This window comes from Ochotona princeps, chromosome 5, assembly GCF_030435755.1.
Source record: "Ochotona princeps isolate mOchPri1 chromosome 5, mOchPri1.hap1, whole genome shotgun sequence".
NCBI lineage: Eukaryota > Metazoa > Chordata > Mammalia > Lagomorpha > Ochotonidae > Ochotona > Ochotona princeps.
In genome coordinates, this window is record NC_080836.1 from 99,204,403 (window position 1) to 99,222,362 (window position 17,960).

The 17,960-nt window shown below is 40.3% G+C and overlaps 1 protein-coding gene across 2 annotated transcripts in view; it reads left to right on the forward strand.

The window, feature by feature from the left end:
- The window catches only part of MFF (mitochondrial fission factor), a 31,865-nt gene extending 14,814 nt beyond the window's left edge, over positions 1 to 17,051 (forward strand). The window contains exons 7-11 of one of the 2 annotated variants that reach the window (XM_012931360.3): positions 3,895 to 4,053; positions 8,750 to 8,782; positions 10,330 to 10,389; positions 15,383 to 15,467; positions 16,195 to 17,051. In XM_012931360.3, the coding sequence (XP_012786814.3) occupies positions 3,895 to 4,053; positions 8,750 to 8,782; positions 10,330 to 10,389; positions 15,383 to 15,467; positions 16,195 to 16,326 (469 nt within the window). In that variant the 3' untranslated portion in view covers positions 16,327 to 17,051. The remainder of the gene's footprint in view (positions 1 to 3,894; positions 4,054 to 8,749; positions 8,783 to 10,329; positions 10,390 to 15,382; positions 15,468 to 16,194) is intronic. The other variant, XM_004576761.4, reaches the window with a different exon arrangement.
- Positions 17,052 to 17,960: the final 909 nt, after the last annotated feature.

Here is a 17,960-nt window from a genome sequence, read left to right on the forward strand (position 1 = left end):
AACTTGTATTTTCACAGTTCATTTCGCTATCAGTGGTTACCAGTCTTTACACTTTTATAGTGAAATACTACTGTTACTCAGTCATACTTTTTCCTGTAGTTGTTGGGTGTGTCACCACACTATGGTAAGATACTTCACCATCTTCTTGTTAATAATTTAACTGCCATTTGTTCTCCTGCTATTGATTATTTTTATCATTTTTAATTCATCTTTGAGACTCTAAACCTGATCACCAGTAGGTATTAAACTCTTATTGCTTTCAGCTGCTTTAATCTTTTCTGTGTGGTGTTAGGTGGACTGTGCAGGCTGCAGAGTGCCTTGCGCAGGGAAACACAGTCAGGGAGGAGCGGTGAGCAGTGGAAGTGTATCGAGCTTTTTCTTTCTGTTACAAAAACTGAATATGTAAAAGAAGCATAATTATTATTTAAGGTGGTACAGATCAGATTCTGCCCCAAGAAATAAAATGTCAAGGTTCCAAGCACCGATTTCTGCACCGGAGTACACGTAAGATTTTGTCTGCTCTGTTGTTTCGTGAGTGGGCATTGTTTTAACTTTGCAGCCTTACATTGCTAATCTATTATGCCAGATAATTCACATTTAATGATCTAATTATTCTAGGTTTGGTTTTTTAGTACCTCTGTTTTAGGATTTCTCAGATTGTCAGTATGCATTTTTTTTAAAGGAAAAGACTAAGCCAGTTTGGGAAGTTTCATGATATATTGGTAAAAAGAAAATGGAATCATTTATATGTAAGAACCAAGCAACCGTTTCCATTTTCTTCATTTGGCTTTGGTTGGCCAATTAGTTCTCTCTAGACTCAGTTTAACCAGGCCTAGTGACCTAAGTATTAACATTGCAGCACATGAGCCCTTACTGTTTCATTGGGACCCGAATAGGAGTAGAATCCCAGTATGGTGTGGCTTGTCACTGAAATAGTTTTGTTGTTGTATTTTTAATTATATAGATTAAAATTAGGTTTGAAATATTTTTTTATTTTTTCAATTGTTTGAAGCCACCCTTTCTGTAAGTGTGACAGACTCAGGGTTTGGGAGTATCTGGCCTCTCGCTGGGGAGAGTGTGGTATACAGTGTGCGAGTTCGGAAGTGAATGCAGGAGGGGGAGCCCTGCGGCCAAGTATTCTTCTCTCCTTCTGGCTCTGTGGTGCTGCCTCTGGAAACTTGTTCTAAACTTTTATCCTCATTGTTGTTTGGAAGAGGCTGATAGCATCACCATAAATGGAAACGTACAGTTTAAGAAACATTATTTCCCTCTTCCCCCCAGAACGCTACAGGGAAAGAGGTACTTAAGTTCACCTGTTAGTTATGCCTAGTAAGTGTTTGACATTGGCTGACTCATATGTGAGCATGAAGTCATGTTGTTATTCATGACATAACATGGTGTGCCCAGTGCTGCCTTCAACCTGTCTGGTCTTTAAAATAAGTAAAGTTGAAATTTTGCTGTTTTATAACATTACTAGGATCAATTTGTCATCTAAGTACATTTGAACTAAACGACTAACATTGTGTGATTTGCTTAAAGCAGCACAAGCACTTGCACTCTGTTTAAGCTTTTCATAATGTTTCCTTTGTCAAAACTAAATCACCAAACGTTGGTGGAGACAGAGCTGAATCCCAGCTCCAAAAGCACTGACAGGGCAGGGGACCTTCAGAATGCAAGAGCCGCAGAAGCATGTGACCCAGAGAGCGAGTCCCTGCCTGTCATGGGCCTTCCCAGGGGGGTGGGGGCTTATGCAGCAACGGAATACCTCCCCCTCTCAGGTTCCAGGGTGACAGGTGAGCAAGGACCACATAGGTGGGGGAGGTGTGACTTTCAAGTTTATGACCAGAACTAACTGCCTAAGACCACAGCTCTGCAAATCATGTGAAAGTGAAAACATTGTTAACGTGTTTATTACTTCTGAGTATAGTTTTGATCATCTCATAATCATAGAGTTCATTTGTAGATGGAAATAGATAGCAACAAGCAAGGGCCTTTAGTCTGTTTGGACGCTGTCAGAAGTAGTTCTTTAAAAAATATTTCCTGCTCTGTTTTTGGAGAATGCCATAATAAATAAAAGCTAAATACGTTAATTTTGAAAATTTTAATTTCTTTTGATAACCAGAAATTAAATATTTTTGATGTTGATCTTTGATGAAATAAATCTTTACTAATGCTGTAGAGTTAATTTCATCTTTTTTAAATAAATTTTTTTCCCTGTGAAGTCACAGTTGAGTGTCATTTAAGGCTATTTTCTCCCCATTTATTCCCATGTTCCAATTCCATATGAATATACAGTCTTAAAATTGAAAGAAATTTGATTTTTTATAGTCACCTTTGCTGTGTGTTGCATATTAAGAATTCTTTGCATTCAATCTGAAGTTAATTGTAGCACCTCATGTTTTACATATGAGCAGAAAACATTTGTACTTGCAGAGTTAAGTTAACAATATCTTATTGCTTCTTTCTGGCAAAATGATTTTGCTTAAAAGAAGTAGCCATCTTGCATTTTAATTTTTAATAGCATAAATTTAAGAAATTTTGTATAGATTTGTATTTAATTTATTGATATTACTTTAAGGTTATAATTCTAAATATTTACTATTATAAGCTTTAATGCATTAATATGTAGCAAGTTTGTTTATTGGTACAAAATGATACGTAGAATTTTCAGTTTAATCTTCAGTCTGCAAAGTCTTTGAAAACTCGCTGAAGAAATAAAGCCTTGGTAGGCGCCTTGGTGGGATGGATGATTGTGCTGTCCCAGACCTAGCCGTTGTTAATCCTGCCTCGTGTGATACACTTTGGACATAAGCTTAGTGTGATTTCTCACAAACGTTTACAAGATTCTTCAGGTTTTAATGTTGATAGTTCTAGAGAGTTCTGAGCACAGGATGACTCCGTGGGATTTCTGTACTCTCTGGGCTGTGCCTCGTTTGAATTTTACCAGTGCCACTGCGTGTTGTTGCACTGGCATGTATGTTCCAAAGGCGTCTCGGTCTCTGAACACAATCACTAACTGTGAGACTGTATGAATTCGGTACAAAGCCCGGGTCTTTTGAAACAGCTTTCAGAGGTGAATTTCTTGTCCCTTTTGGGAACAAAAAGTGTGCAGAAGTTTGTGTTTTTTAATTTTTCAGGAAAGCACTGACAATAGAACCAGAAGAAATTTGGTCTCAGTTCACATGTGTGAGAGAGCAGTTAAGATTTCTGTCACTAAGAGGCAAAGAAATAATTGTTTTCTCAGCAGTCATGACGATGACAAGTGCCGTTACCTTCTTTCTGTGTTACAGGATTGGTGATGGTTTTTTGTTTTATGGCCATAGAAGTGGAAAAGATGTGCTTGAAACTGTTAAAATGCTGTGTTAACAGTTTTTTGAGATGTTTACTTAAATCAATGACATTCATTCTCCATAAATAACTTCATTGTCCACGTGAAATTTTTCAAGTAGCATTTTCATGGAATTGTTTCTGAGTCATGTGTTTAAAGTTTGACACGTGTGTGCCAGAATTCCCCATCCTGTCCCTCTGATCATGCATTTGTAGGTTTAGTACAGACTTGGTGTACTGACTTGCGATGTGTGCTGGGTAATGGATGCTGCTATTTCAAAGCTGGGAATTGAATATTTGATCACTGTAGTTCTCTTCCCGCCCCAAATTGTTCTTTCATATTTGTTTATTTTGATGTTTCTGTTTACAGAGTTACAAATGTTACATTGTAGTTAGTTTTGCAAAAACAATTCAAAATGCTTATGAATTTCCTGGCTTTGTTTCTTGGGGGAAAGTGGAGGGTGGGGAAAAGGGGCAATAAAACTAAGATAAAAGCTGTTCAGATGAAGTTTTATAAAAATCTGACTTGAGTGTTTTTCTCTTCATTTGCTGTGCTTATGTAAACAGTGTGACACCATCGCCACAACAGACTCGGGTCTGTCCTCCCCATGTATTCCCTGAAGACGGAGCTAATCTTTCCTCTGCTCGTGGCATTTTGTCGCTTATCCAGTCTTCTACTCGTAGGGCTTACCAGCAGATCTTGGATGTGCTGGATGAAAATCGCAGGTGATTGGCCGTCAGTGACTCTTGCCAGCTGTGTTGCGTTATTATTGGCTTCTTATGTTCTGAACTTTGTTTTACGTTTGCACTTGCTAGTCTCTCTGAGATGCAATGGTTTGAAACAGCTTGCTTTGCTTTCTTTTAATTTGAAATTATTGTCCAAAATTCACATTTCGTCAGGTGACATTAGCTTTTCTTCAGAGACAGTCATCATTTACAGGAAGTGTAGTGATTGTTTTCAAAGGTTTTCTTGACCTAGTTTAAGCACTGGATTGCGTCTTCAAGTATTTTGAGGGCCCCAGTGGATGCAGTGTGGGGTGTTGAACTGATGGGTACTGTCTTCCCTGAGTCTTGATCTCATTATTTGCAAAGGTGATGCGAGTGGATTGATGGAGCAAATATGAACAAATGCTCGAAGTGTAGCTGCCAGGGCCTTGTTCTTTTCTTCTTTTCAAAGGATTTCTAAGACTGTAAGGAAAATCCAAAACATTATGATCTTTTTGGTAGTACTGTTGTTTTTCAGCATTAATGGTTTATCTCACTTTTGAACAACTAATGAAATGATCAAAAGCATACTTATTTGCTTGTATAATATTTCATTACAATAGTTTCAAGCATTTTTGCCTTGCTTTATTACTGTAAGTATTTATAAAAGATGAAATTTGAGGAGGGTTTTCTTTTGAGCACTGTGCAAAAGGAATAATTAATTTAACTCCAAACATCTTCCTAAGAACTTCTCAAAGTCAGTGTTTCAATTTTTCTTCTTTTTATCAGACTGTTAATTTTTACATTTTGAAGAATTTCCAGTAAATTAAACTGTCTTTGCAGTAAGCAAAAAATTTAAAACTGGTAGTTTTAAAAACTGGTAGTATTTCTTCTAAAAAAAAACTGTTAATATTTCAACTTGCTGTGAACAGGAGATCTTTTTCCTTGTTGAGTACTTTTAATCCTCACGTGGCCCTGCTTCATGAGTGCTTGTTGTACTGCTTTGCATTGTTGAAGCCTTGGGCTTTCTTTTTTGTTTTTTTTTTTTTAAAGGCAGATTTACAGAGAGAAGGAGAGAGAGATTTTTTTTTTTAAAGATTTATTTTTATTACAACGTCAGATATACACAGAGGAGGAGAGACAGAGAGGAAGGTCTTCCATCCGATGATTCACTCCCCAAGTGAGCCGCAACGGGCCGATGCGCGCCGTTCCGATGCCGGGAACCAGGAACCTCTTCCGGGTCTCCCACATGGGTGCAGGGTCCCAATGCTTTCCCAGGCCACAAGCAGGGAGCTGGATGGGAAGTGGAGCTGCCGGGATTAGAACCGGCGCCCATTAGGGATCCCGGGGCGTTCAAGGCGAGGACTTTATCCGCTAGGCCATGCTGCCGGGCCCAAAGCCTTGGGCTTTCTAAGCCTTCCCAGGCTTAATCTAACGCTGTGTGTTTGGGCCCAAGGAATTAAAGCTGTACACAAAAGAGGCTAGAGAGAGCTCCTGGCATTGAGTGGTTTTGTGGACCTGTATATGTGTGTGCAGATGGATGCAATATATGCAGGTTGAGTATCCATATCGGAAATGCTTGGGGTGAGATTTTTGAATTTTGAAATATTGTCATACACTTCATTGCTTGAGCACCCCTAATCTGGACATCTGAAGTGTTCCCAAAAGCTCAGTTTTCTTGAGCATCAGCTCACACCAAGGATTTCACATTTCAGAGCATTTTGGATTTCAGACTTTAGGTTTAAGGATGCTCATTGTATATTTTGGTTTTTTTCCTTTCATGGTTTAGAAGCCTTGTATGTTCACTGACTCTCAAAATATTTGGAAAGTGTATGCAGCAGGAATATTTAGAACATAAAGCATGGATTTAGAGGGCCACTTGCATTCGAATCAGTATTCCACAGCCACCTCCTACTCCCACCTCGCTAGAGACACAAAATGCTGAAATTGACTGGAAATGGGCCGACGCTAGAGCCAGCAGCTCAGTCCACATCTCCCCTGTGGACGGCAGGCTCCTGGCTGCTTACTGCCGAGGTGCGCATTAGCAGGGAACTGGGATGTGGGGCTGATGTGAACCCAGGCCCTCTGACATGGAGCAAGAACGTCTTTTTTTTTTAATCATTTATTTTTATTGGAAACGCGAAATACATGGAAGAGAGACAGAAACATCTCGTTCACTCCCTAAGCAGTCTCACTGGCCAGAGCTGAGCCGATCTGAACCCAGGAGCATCTTCCAGGTCTCCCACACGGTTGCAGGGTCCCAAGGCCTTGCGCCGTCCTCGGCTGTGTTCCCAGGCCACAGGCAGGGCGCTGGCTGGGAAGTGGAGCAGCTGAGACATTGACCAATACCCAAAGCATGATCATCTTTGCCATGAGAACAAATGCCTGCCCCACAGAACAAGTCTTGAGCAGTCTCACTAAATAGTTCCGTAATCGCCTTTAGTAAATAAATTACTCGACTTCTCTGTCTCTGAATAATACCTAATTTTGTTCATTGAAATGAGAAATTGTGGGAGGTGAACAAGCGAACAGAAGATCTTTGTCTCTTCTTTCTGTAAATCTGACTTTACAATAATTAATAAATAAATAAATAAATAAATAAAAGGGAAATCACTTCTCCCCCACATTTTTCTGAGCTGCAGGCATAGTGGCTTCAAACTCTTACTGTAGCACCAGCTCCTTCAAAAGATTGTGAGCTTAAAGTACCTGAAATGTAAGAACAGTTGGTTACAAATATTAGGTGTCCCTCCTTCAAGCGTTTTCTACCTGATAATCTTTCTAACTTTTTAATTACAGTAGATCTATAGAAGGCATCAGTTTTTCAGGTCAGACTATATTATACCAAATGCTGTTACAGTAGCGAAAATATCTGAGTGAGAAGAATATTTCTAAATCCTGTGTAGATTGAACAATAACCGACTTGAAGACACAGTGCCACTCCATTACAGTTACATGTTTTTTCCACCTCCTGCCAAGACATAACACATATTCAATGCAGGGATGCAGATTTTTTTAAAAAAAAAATCAATAATAGAATTTTCACCTCAAGTTCACGTGTGCAAAATCAGAAACTTTACTTCTGCAACCTTGGTATATTTTTTTCAAGGAAGACATGTTTTGAACTCCTAGTGGAAACTTGTGTTTATGTTTTAATAGATTGGATGGCTCTAAAGTTCCTTTTCTGGAGTTACAAGATTTTTCAAATTCGTAAAGAAATTATGTTATTGACTTTTGCTCCTGGATTTGTGCGATTAATTGTTTCCTTGGAGCCAAGTCCATCTGTCTTTCTGATAGATTTTGTAAGTGCTTTAAGTTTCAAGTTAGTTTTTATTTCTACTGTGAGAAGTTTCTAGCATGACCTTACAGATATCAGAAATACGAATGTGAAATTTGGATGATTTTCTCTTCGCATGATTGTAAAGTTATGTGCTGGTAAGCTTGTAAGTGTGTTTATGTTCCTCACTGTATCCTTTATGTTCTGTTTTATTACTCTTGGCTGTTGTGCTAATGTCTTAGCTTCTCTTTGTTTCTATGGCACCATAGCAGGTTAATTTAAGCTAGAGCTTTTTGGAAGAGAGTCTGAGGGCTTTCTGTTCTATTGTATTGTTATAAAATGATGTAGATTCACAATTGTTTGACATAGGACCTATGTTTAGTTCACACTTCAAGGGATGCTGTCAAGTTTATGACAGTGTTTTTCTCGTGGGGACTTGAGTGATGCAAACAAAGCTCAACATGAAAATCAAACTAAATCCTAGGTGCGCTTTAGGAAAGTTTGTTTACTCAGGGACATTTGGAAACTCATATATTGAAATTTTTAAAGACTCATTTATTTGAAAGCTAGAGAAAGAGAGAGGTCTTCCCTCTGTGGATTCCTGATTCCCTCTACGAGTAGATACAATGGCCATGTCTGGGACAGCCCTCAGTCAGGATCCTGCAACTTCAGCTGGGCTCCCGCACTGCAGGAGACGATGCATTGGCCATCCCCTGCTGCTTTCCCAGGCGCAGCAACAGGCAGCCGGAACGAAAGCAGAGCGGCTGAGAAGCTGGTGACCCTGTGCCACAGTGTGATCCCTGAAAATTAGTCAGTTTTTGTTCAGGGGCAGAGGGATCTCAAATGCTACTGCAGTTTGGACTTTGGAGGTTTAGAGAATTCCTAAATCTCCACTTTGAAATGTTAACATTTTTATAAGGGAACTTAATTATATGTATGAATGTTATTTAAATATTGATTAGTAATTCAGGCTTGAATTTTGTTTTTAAGAGCAACATGATTACTTTTGTTCACTTTTTCCTTATCAAATCATACTAGCTTTGAGTGAATAGATGTGAATAATTTATATTTCTGGCACATATCCTTGTAGCCAAATAATTTGAAGGACTTACATATGCAGAGTTGTAGTTGACACTGCATTTATTATTTGCGACTTTTCTTTAAAAAAGATGTACTCCCTGGTCCCCCAAACAGTTTATTTGCTGTGGCAGTGTACCTCTGTATAGCAAAAAGTTCAGACGTCATATTTACTCCAGAATGTCAGTATGCAAGGTAATAGCTCAGATGGGTAGGCGTGGAGTGCCCTTTGCCGCTTCAAGAACAAAACATGGTTGCGAAGACTTTTTGTGCATACTTACAATAGGAAGTGGTGCTTGAATGAAGTTTCTTATTTTGCCAACTACTTGTCTAATTTACTTTTATATTATATGTGTCAATTGCCAGTGTGAGAAGACAAAATGAAATACGTGGTGAAAGGTAACTGTATTATTTTCTGGCTCTGCATTATCAAAGGGAAGCCTCTGTGGTGGAATATGTTAAATGTGGTGGGTCCCTCTGAGCATAACGCTGTGCATTCTCAAGAATCTGTTTTTTGAGTTTTGAGAAGCAGGGAGGTGGACAGAACACTCCCAGATGCTGCAACAGCCATGGCTGAGCTGTGGCTGGCGCCAGATGCTGGTGACACAGTCCACATCTCCCACTTAGGTCACGTGAGCCCTCGCTGTCGCTTCTCAGGGTCAGCTTGGCTGGCAGCTGGAAAGGACACATAGGATAATTGCCCTTTCCTGGTGTACCTTTAAAAAAAATGGAGGAAGCAGAAGCAGTTGGTCTACTTAGTTAATCAATGTAATATAAGGTGACGCTGCAATAGCAGTTTTTTTAATGTCACCGAATGAATGTGTTAGTAGGATGGGCGGGATTTAAAACCAGTCTCAAACGTGTGATGTGTTGTTCTTTGGCCAGTAAAATAAAAGTTAAAAAGATGTGAAAAAGTCTGAATCCCTGTCTTGGGATTTTATAAAACTGATAATACCTTTCAGACATACAGAAGCTAAACATTAAATGTTATTGTATAAATTAAATTGTCAGAAAATGATTTATATTTCTGTCAAAATTCTATAGGTATTCCTACTTGCTGGAAAACCAGTGCATTTGATATTGAATATTTACTCTGGCCAAGTATTGCCTTGATGCTGAAATTCAGGCGAAACAGTTACTTAGAAAATAAAACAAAGTAGTGTTTAATAGTCCTTGGAATCTTACATGGGTCCTTCACCCCAATTTTCTTTCTCTGGATGCTAAATATTGCTAGTTCCTAGTTTTAAATGTAAGAGATAGTAGAAAGAACTTCTCATCCTCTGGAACCAAGGATGTCTGAAACCAAGTGACCGTGCCCACACGGTTGTCCAGTGCCCCTAACCCTGACCCTTGCCAGCAGCCCTGGATGTCGCTCCCGGTGGCTCACACTGAGCCTGCTTCCCATAGTGCACCTTAGTGTGACCCCTGACCTCTCCAACTCCAGAGGGCGTAAGGACACACGGCTGTAATGCCAGGTGCCAGTCAGCATTAACGAGAAGGAAGAGCTGTAGGAAGGGAGACTTGTTTTCATGGTTTAGGAACTAGAACTGTTGGTACCTGCTGAGACCCCAGGCTCAGGCAGGCTGCTGTGCAGTTGCTGCTTATAGAATTACTGTTTGTTTGCACCTTTTAAGTGAGAATTGTCCTCTGCCTTGGGTTTTGTAAATTATAGTAGTAAGCACAAAAAGGATAATTGTATATGTTAATGCTCCTTTGTCACATAAATATGGATTCTCTTTATTACTTGGAACAATTATAAGATGAAATTTGCAGAAATCATAAACAGGAGGACATGTGAATTATTTTTAAAGTGAGACATATTATATTGTATTGAAGCATACAATATAATCCAATTTGACATTTATTTGTCTTGTTTTTGCTTTTATTTTCTCACTCCTCTGTTTCCTGATTCTGTCTTGTGCCTTATCCCGCACAAACCTGCCTAGACCCGTGCTGCGGGGCGGGTCTGCCGCTGCCACGTCTCACCCTCATCAGGACAGCGTCAGGTAAACTTTGAGACTTTGTAATTAGGGTAAATCGTTGGTGAAATTGTGTATTGCAGAACATCATGCGTATAGTACAGCACCTATATGTTGTGGCTTAACCTTCTAAGAACAGTAAGTCTCATCAAACTTGATGTCTGGCCACCAGAAGGCCAGGAAACATGTGTAATCATTAGGACAGGGATGTTTCAAGTGTTTTGTTTAAATACAGTGAGGTTTTTTTTTTTAAATATAGCTACTCATTTTTATTTGAGAAACAGAGTCTGTCATTTTCAAGTGTGGGAATAAATCTCTTTATAAGGAATCTTAAATGGAAAGAATGGAAGTGGAAAGCCCAGTCGTTTGGGAAGTTGAACATGTAGAAGGGGAATTTCATGTTCAACGTTTTTATCACCTGTTGGTTTGGAACTCGCTGTTCTTCCACGCACTGCCTAGCCTGGGGAGTTATTTCTTTCTGGCGTGCACAAAGGCAATGGAACAGAATGTGTGGATGCCCAGGGTTTCCCGGGGCCAAGATCATATCTAGTTTTCTCATCTTCTGGAAAACAAAGCAAAAACTGCTTTAAATCCAGGCTTAATTTTTTCAGGATTCCTTTATTTTAAGCAGAAATGTATACTCTGTAGCAGCAGATTGAAATCTGTCAGCATTATTTCTGTGATTAGAAGAAATTGTCACGTTCATCCTGAGACAAGGGAAGGCATCTGTCTCCACTTACGCTGCATTTATGTTGGAAAAATGAAATAGTCTGCCCTTAGTGGTCCTTTATTACTGTACTGAATTTTTGTTTTGTTTTGTTTAGATTTGTTTATTTATCTGAAAGGTAGAGTGACAGGGAGAGAGAGATACCTTCCATCCTTTGGTTCCCAAGACCACAGCAGTTAGGTGTGTGTCAGGACGAAGGCGGGATCCAGGGTCTCTGTCTAGGTCCTGACTCACACTCTGATAGGAGTCACCAGGTTTGCAAGCAGCAGCTTGGCGCGCTGTGCCACAATGCTTGCCCAGGCCTCTCTCTTTTTACACAATTACATATACTTTTATACTCTTAAATTGTATCTTGTCATTTTCCCATGTATTTTCTTAAAGATCGACTTATATTATTTGAAAGAAATTTACAGAGCCCTGAAAGAGATTCACAGAGAATTCAGAGAGATTCACATTTGAAAGTGATTTACTGGGCCCGGCGGCGTGGCCTAGCAGATAAAGTCCTCACCTTGAAAGCCCCGGGATCCCATATGGGTGCCGGTTCTAATCCCGGCAGCTCCACTTCCCATCCAGCTCCCTACTTGTGGCCTGGGAAAGCAGTCGAGGATGGCCCAATGCATTGGGACCCTGCACCCGCGTGGGAGACCTGGAAGAGGTTCCTGGTTCCCGGCATCGGAAAGGCGCGCATCGGCCGTTGCGGCTCACTTGGGGAGTGAAACATCGGATGGAAGATCTTCCTCTCTGTCTCTCCTCCTCTCTGTATATCTGGCTGTAATAAACTGAATAAATCTTTAAAAAAAAAAAAAAGAAAATGATTTACCCCACAAATGATGACAGACTGCTGGTGTTGGCCAGGCCAGCGCGAGGGTCCAGGGTCTCCCACGTAGTGGGAGTAGCACGGGCCCAAGCTGTTGGGCACGCCTCTGCTACTTTCCCAGGTGCGTTAGCAGGGAGCGGGATCTGAGCAGAGCAGCTGGACTCAAGGCAGCACTCCTAGGGGATACTGGCGGTGCAAGCAGTGGCCTAACCCACTGTGCCAGTGTGCCCTAACACCAGCTCTAGCAGGTGTATTTTTTTAAGTTTATTATCTTTTTGTGAAACTGTTTTTAGCTAATGGTGTGAAGACCATTTGCTTTTGGGTTTTTCTGCAGAGTATAGGTATTGGTTTAAAACATATTGTAAAATAACATTCTTTGTTGTAAGATTTATTTGTTTATTTGAAAGAAAAAGAGGTCTTTGATCCACTGGTTCACTCTCCAGGTGGTCCACAACCGCCCAGCTGAGCCAGGCCACGCCCAGAAGCCAGGATCTTCCTCCAGGTCTCCCTTGTGGGTGACAGGGGCCCATGCACTCGGGCATTGCTTCCCCAGGCATGTAGGCAGAGAACTGGATCCGAAGTGGAACAGTTGGGAATTGAGCCAGCACCCATAGGAGCTGCAGAGGTGACAGTGGGCCACTTAACCTGCTACCCACAATCCTGGCCCTTCTGTCTGTTTTTCTAAAATGAGTTATATGCATCAGATTTGCCAGTGAAGATTTCATTTACATTTAGGTGAACCTTCAGTTCAGACTTTGGACTAGTGAGTAATCTCTTCATCATCAATTCTCTGTTCTCTACAGGTCAGGCCTTTTTACGTATGAGGCAGTTGCCTTGATGTTTTTTTCATGTGATTAGAGAGAATTCAGAAAAGTCCTATTTTGAAAATGGAATGTAGATAATTTTTTTTTAAAAAACACCTTTATTTGCTTTAAAAACATAAGACTTCTTGTACAATAAAGCATAAGCATGTTTCATCTACAAAGTCAGAATATCTTCCTCATGGAACACACAGGAAGAAAGGAAAAACACACACATGGCAAAGTAGTCACAGATTACCTCTAAAATAATTAAGACTTTCGGCCAGAAAAATTAATCTTTTGAAAACAAAAGTATAACAATAACAAAAAGCCATATTTCACACCTGGTATTAACAGTAAACATTCATAGTACAAAATTATCTGTTAAAATCAAATTCCTATATATTGAAAGTATTAATATCATCAAAATACCCATCGTACTTAAAGCAATTTACAAGCTTATTGCAATCTCCAAATACCAAAGACATTTTTTTCTCATATCTAGAACATTTTTTTAACTATTTTTCGGATTGACATCATTTCATAACAGCCACATCAATCACAGCATGAATGACAACAGCAACAACGTCAACAACAAATTGTAGCACCTTGATTAAGTAGTGTGCCACTGAGTAGGCAGCACATGCTTAACTAAGAGGAAACACAGAAGTCTCTTAGGAACTATGTTGCCATTGCATACTCCATGGGCACTTGATGAACTCCACTAGAGAAAAGAAATTATTTGGAAGCAAACAAACCGACATAAAAACATCAAAATATCTGAGACACAGCCAAAACAGCCAACAGACGCTCAATGAACTATTGGATTTACCCTTTCCATGTTGCCTTATATGAGAGAGAATATATGGTATTTGTTCTTTTGTGATTGACTCATTTCGCTGAGCATAATGGTTTCTAGCTGGGACCACCTGGTTTTAAATAGAATAATATCGTTCTTCTTGACAGCTGAATAATATTCCATTGAGTAGATGTACCACAGTTTTTTTAACCATTCTTCCTTAGACGCACATCTGGTTTGTTTCCATGTCATTGCTATTGTGGTTTGTGCTGCTGTAAATATAGGATTACAGATTCTCTTCTCACATGCAGATTTTACTTCTGTTGGGTATATTCCTAAGAGCGGGATTGCTGGGTCATATGGCAGGTTTATTTGCAATTTTCCAAGCACTCTCCATATGGATTTCCACAATGATTGTACTAGCCTACACTCCCACCAGCAGTGAAGGAGGGTACCTTTCTCCCCACATCCACGCCAGCATGTGTTGTTTTTCGAATTCTGAATGTAGGCCAGTGAACGTAGATGAATTTAACACCTAATTTTTTTGGTCCACTAATTTTATCTGCTTAAATATTGAGAGGAGTGATTAGCTCAGATGTTTGCTAAACCGTAGTCCCAGCATTCATGGATGGAGTGAGGAGTTTGCTTCTCCAACTGTGGTGAAGTTACCCTTGGTATCGCAGGATCCCTACCGTTCCCATCAGAGAGAGGACAACTAAGCAGAAAGGAAGTTAATTTACCTGTCAAAGGAACATGTAAAAGTTGATGTTGACTGTATGAATTCAATACATACCTGTTTTCAAATTCTGTTTTTTGCTGCTTTATTCAAAATGTGTTGGTATTGTTTCATTTGAAACAAAAGTGTATCTTGAATAGACTCACGTTGGAATGACACCTCCCATGTAGCTGCAGTCACTGGTGTGGCAGTGTGCGTTTCTGGGAGCAGAAGATCCATGTGCTCACTCTGGCTAGATTGTCTAGGAGTAACTTGTAATCTAATACATTTATATTTTATTCAGAAAATAACAGATAAGTTGCTGTGCCCTGCTATTGATAACCATACAGGATATGAAATAGATAAGCATGTGAATTTTTTGGTATAGAAATTGTATCCAGTAAAACTGTTAATTAAAATAAATTTTGAAATATGGGAATCCAGGCAGAGGGGAGAAATGGCATCTATATTTGCTTTCCAGAAGTTGTCATTCACTTAAAATTCCATACCCTTTTAGAAGTATCTGATTTTGAACAGAAAGTGCTTGTGGACATGCCTTCTCTGGTTTCTGGTTTAGTGTCTGTCTGCTAACATTCTGTGCACAGCCTTGTATTGTTGATCCAGTTCTACCTCAGTGCCATGGTGATACCTATTCAGGAGACTTTATAATTGTGTCTGTGGGACAGTGCAGCGAAGAGTAAGTCGTTGGGAATCAGACATAAAGGATGGGTGTGCCGGGAGGAGGCAGTGCAAGAGAAGAAACAGAATATGATCCTGCTCTGTGCAGGAGCTGGTCTCCTCTGAGTTGCCTGCTGGCACTCTGCCTCTGGAACTCCATATATAGACCTGAGTTTGTGGAAGAATTTGTTGTTTTTCTAGCGTAGCAGTTCCCAGACTGTTCAGCTGGGGGTCTGGTACAACATTGCCAGTTCCTGTGGCTTGAAAATTGTCAGGAAGTCTCATTCTTAGAATTTTGGTACATTTTCCTAATATTTTTGAAAATGATCCTCTTGAGCTTTCCTTTAATAGTAAGCTATTCTAGTAATTCCTGCAGTTATCTTAGAATCTTGTGGATACTTCTTTGAGCTGTACACAGCATGACTTACCAATACTCTTAGTTCTATTTCCATGTTAACTTGTATATTTATTTCTTACTTACCAGGTATGGCATTTCAAACATAGACACAGCCATTGAAGGGGCATCAGAAGACATGACTGTTGTGGACGCCACTTCGTTGAGACGACAGGTAGCTAAAGTACCAGACTGCGCATCCCGAGATGGGTTCTCATTTCTGCTCTGCCCGTCCTTCCTCACTGCAGGCTCTGGGGAATAGACTGGTGTATGGGGGCTCTTGTTCTCTTGCTGCCTCTCAAATAATTCGCTTAGCTTTTACAAAAAAAGGCCTATGTGGGGAAAGTATATTTGGTATTTGTGTTGTCTGCACCAAATAATGCAGAAGAAGAGAGGGGAAAGTGTGTCAATCACTGTCAGTACAAGAGCATGAGCAGAGCAGGCGTGCGACCCATGGCCACCGGCCGCAGTTGAGGATGTCAGCCAGTACCAGCGGCGGCTGCAGGGGCCCTGGGTGTCGTGTCCAGGCGCTCCTACCACAGGTGACTGGGGAGATGTTCTCTGAACAGCTGAGCCTGAGTCCCGAGCAGCTCGTATCAGAGGCCAGAGGCCCGTGTTGGCTCTGCTCTGGCATCTGCCTAGTGCATATTTGGACTTTGCAACTAGAAACAATGTGTGTGCAGCAGTTTGCTCACCTCACCCACCATTGAATCGGTTAAGGAAGAAAATACAGAGAAGAAAATGGAGACAGGTGTTTAAGTGAATTCAAGCTGTCGTAAGTAATTTTAGAGATTTTTGCTCTAAACACCCCATGTTTTTAATAAGTACTTTCACAAATGTTTGTACTGTATTAGAATCCAGTTGCTGTATACACGGACAGTTACACTTGTGTGTCTCCTCAGATTATCAAGCTGAACAGACGTCTGCAGCTCCTCGAAGAGGAAAACAGAGAGCGTGCTAAGAGAGAGATGGTCATGTATTCCATCACTGTGGCCTTCTGGCTGCTTAATAGTTGGCTCTGGTTTCGCCGCTAGAGGTAACTTCAGCTCTCAGAAATATTGTCTCAACAGCTGCACATATAAAGGATTTGCAAATGTCTTTGTTTTTGTCTTTGCATTGTATGCCGTTTTACAGACCAGGCCCTGAAAATGTATTTCTTCTAGAAAGTAGGTGGGACGGGCCTACACCTGTGAAAGTCCAGGTGTGTCCTGTCACGGGCTCAGTGCACTTTTACACAGTTTCGCAGTAATGCCTTCGTAGAATTCTTCCTTCGCATGTTTTATAAATAGACTTTACTTTTTTTTTTTTTAGAAAGAATTGATTTTTTCCATCATTGGTCTACATGATTCTTAGAATAGGACAGAGCGTACACAGATGATGAATTCAGAAAAGTTTCAGTGAAAGAAAAACAGTATTATGTCCTGTTTCTCAAACACTATGAAATAGTTCTGTTAGGTGTTTTTGCATCTACAAATCAACATTAACACTTCTGAAGTTGTGGTTTGGTGCAAAATTTGAGAAAGTCAAACCAGCTAATACTTCACGGTCAATGCTTCATGATCACATGTACAGACTGGAGCAAGTCCCATCACTCCCATTTATCCAGTATGTTTGCAGTGTGTACCTGTTTATTTTCAGTTGAGTTTTGCAAATAATTTTCTAAAAAGTCTGTTTTTACAAAGTCCCTGTGTGAACAATTTGAAAAACTATGAAATAAGGTACAAATGTAGTGTATTTAATAAACTGTCAACCAAAGCAATGTTTGTCTATTGAAAACTTTTATTTTAATCATATGCTAGGAGCTAACTTTGACTTCATGTTACCTCACGGGGATCTTCCTGTCTCAGGAGCAAGGGACCGACTTGGCGCTTCCTTTCAGCTCTTCATCCTGGTAGTCTTGAGTTTTGGTTACATGGAGGTGGTTTTCTCATTTACTGTGTCCACAAAGTGATTAAATACCTTGCGATTGAGTATCATTTTTCCTTGCAGTATTCGCTTGCTAACATGTAAACCTCATGAAAATTGAACACACAGAAAGCCAAGTCCCTAGTGCCTTCTGCTTGCCCTCCTGCATCAGGAGCAGCTAGGGTGCCATGAAACACAGCATCGTTGGCACCTTTCGGTGCTCTGCCACCAGGGGGCCTGAAGGAAGCTCCCCAGAGAACGCATTGAATGTTCCTGCGGTTGCTTCTCTCTCCGTCATCCTTTCGAAAAGATACTCGGAGGAGGATTCCTGTCTGCTTAGCTTTATCAAGAGTTTCAGGGAAAAAAATGCTTTTCCCCTGGAAGACTAAGTAATAGCCTAGTGATACAATTTCTGTATTTTTTTCTGGCTTTATGTATATCACCAGGTATTTTCTGTGAGTGATTCTCCCAATTGAAACCACAAAAATAATGGATTAAAATGGATACCTATTTTTCTAAATATACATGCAAAAGATTCCATCAAGCCTAATATGCAATAAAAGTGAAATTCTGGAAAATAAACACATAACCTGTGGATTTTTACCAAAAACAGGAATGATGTACAAGGAGCAGAAGATGGAATGCCCAGGGTGAGCATGTGGTATAGCACACTAAGCCACCACCTGCAATTCCAGCGTCCCGTGTGAGCTCCTGGTTGGAGTCTCAGCTACTCTATTTCCCGTGCACCCACCAGGAATCATCT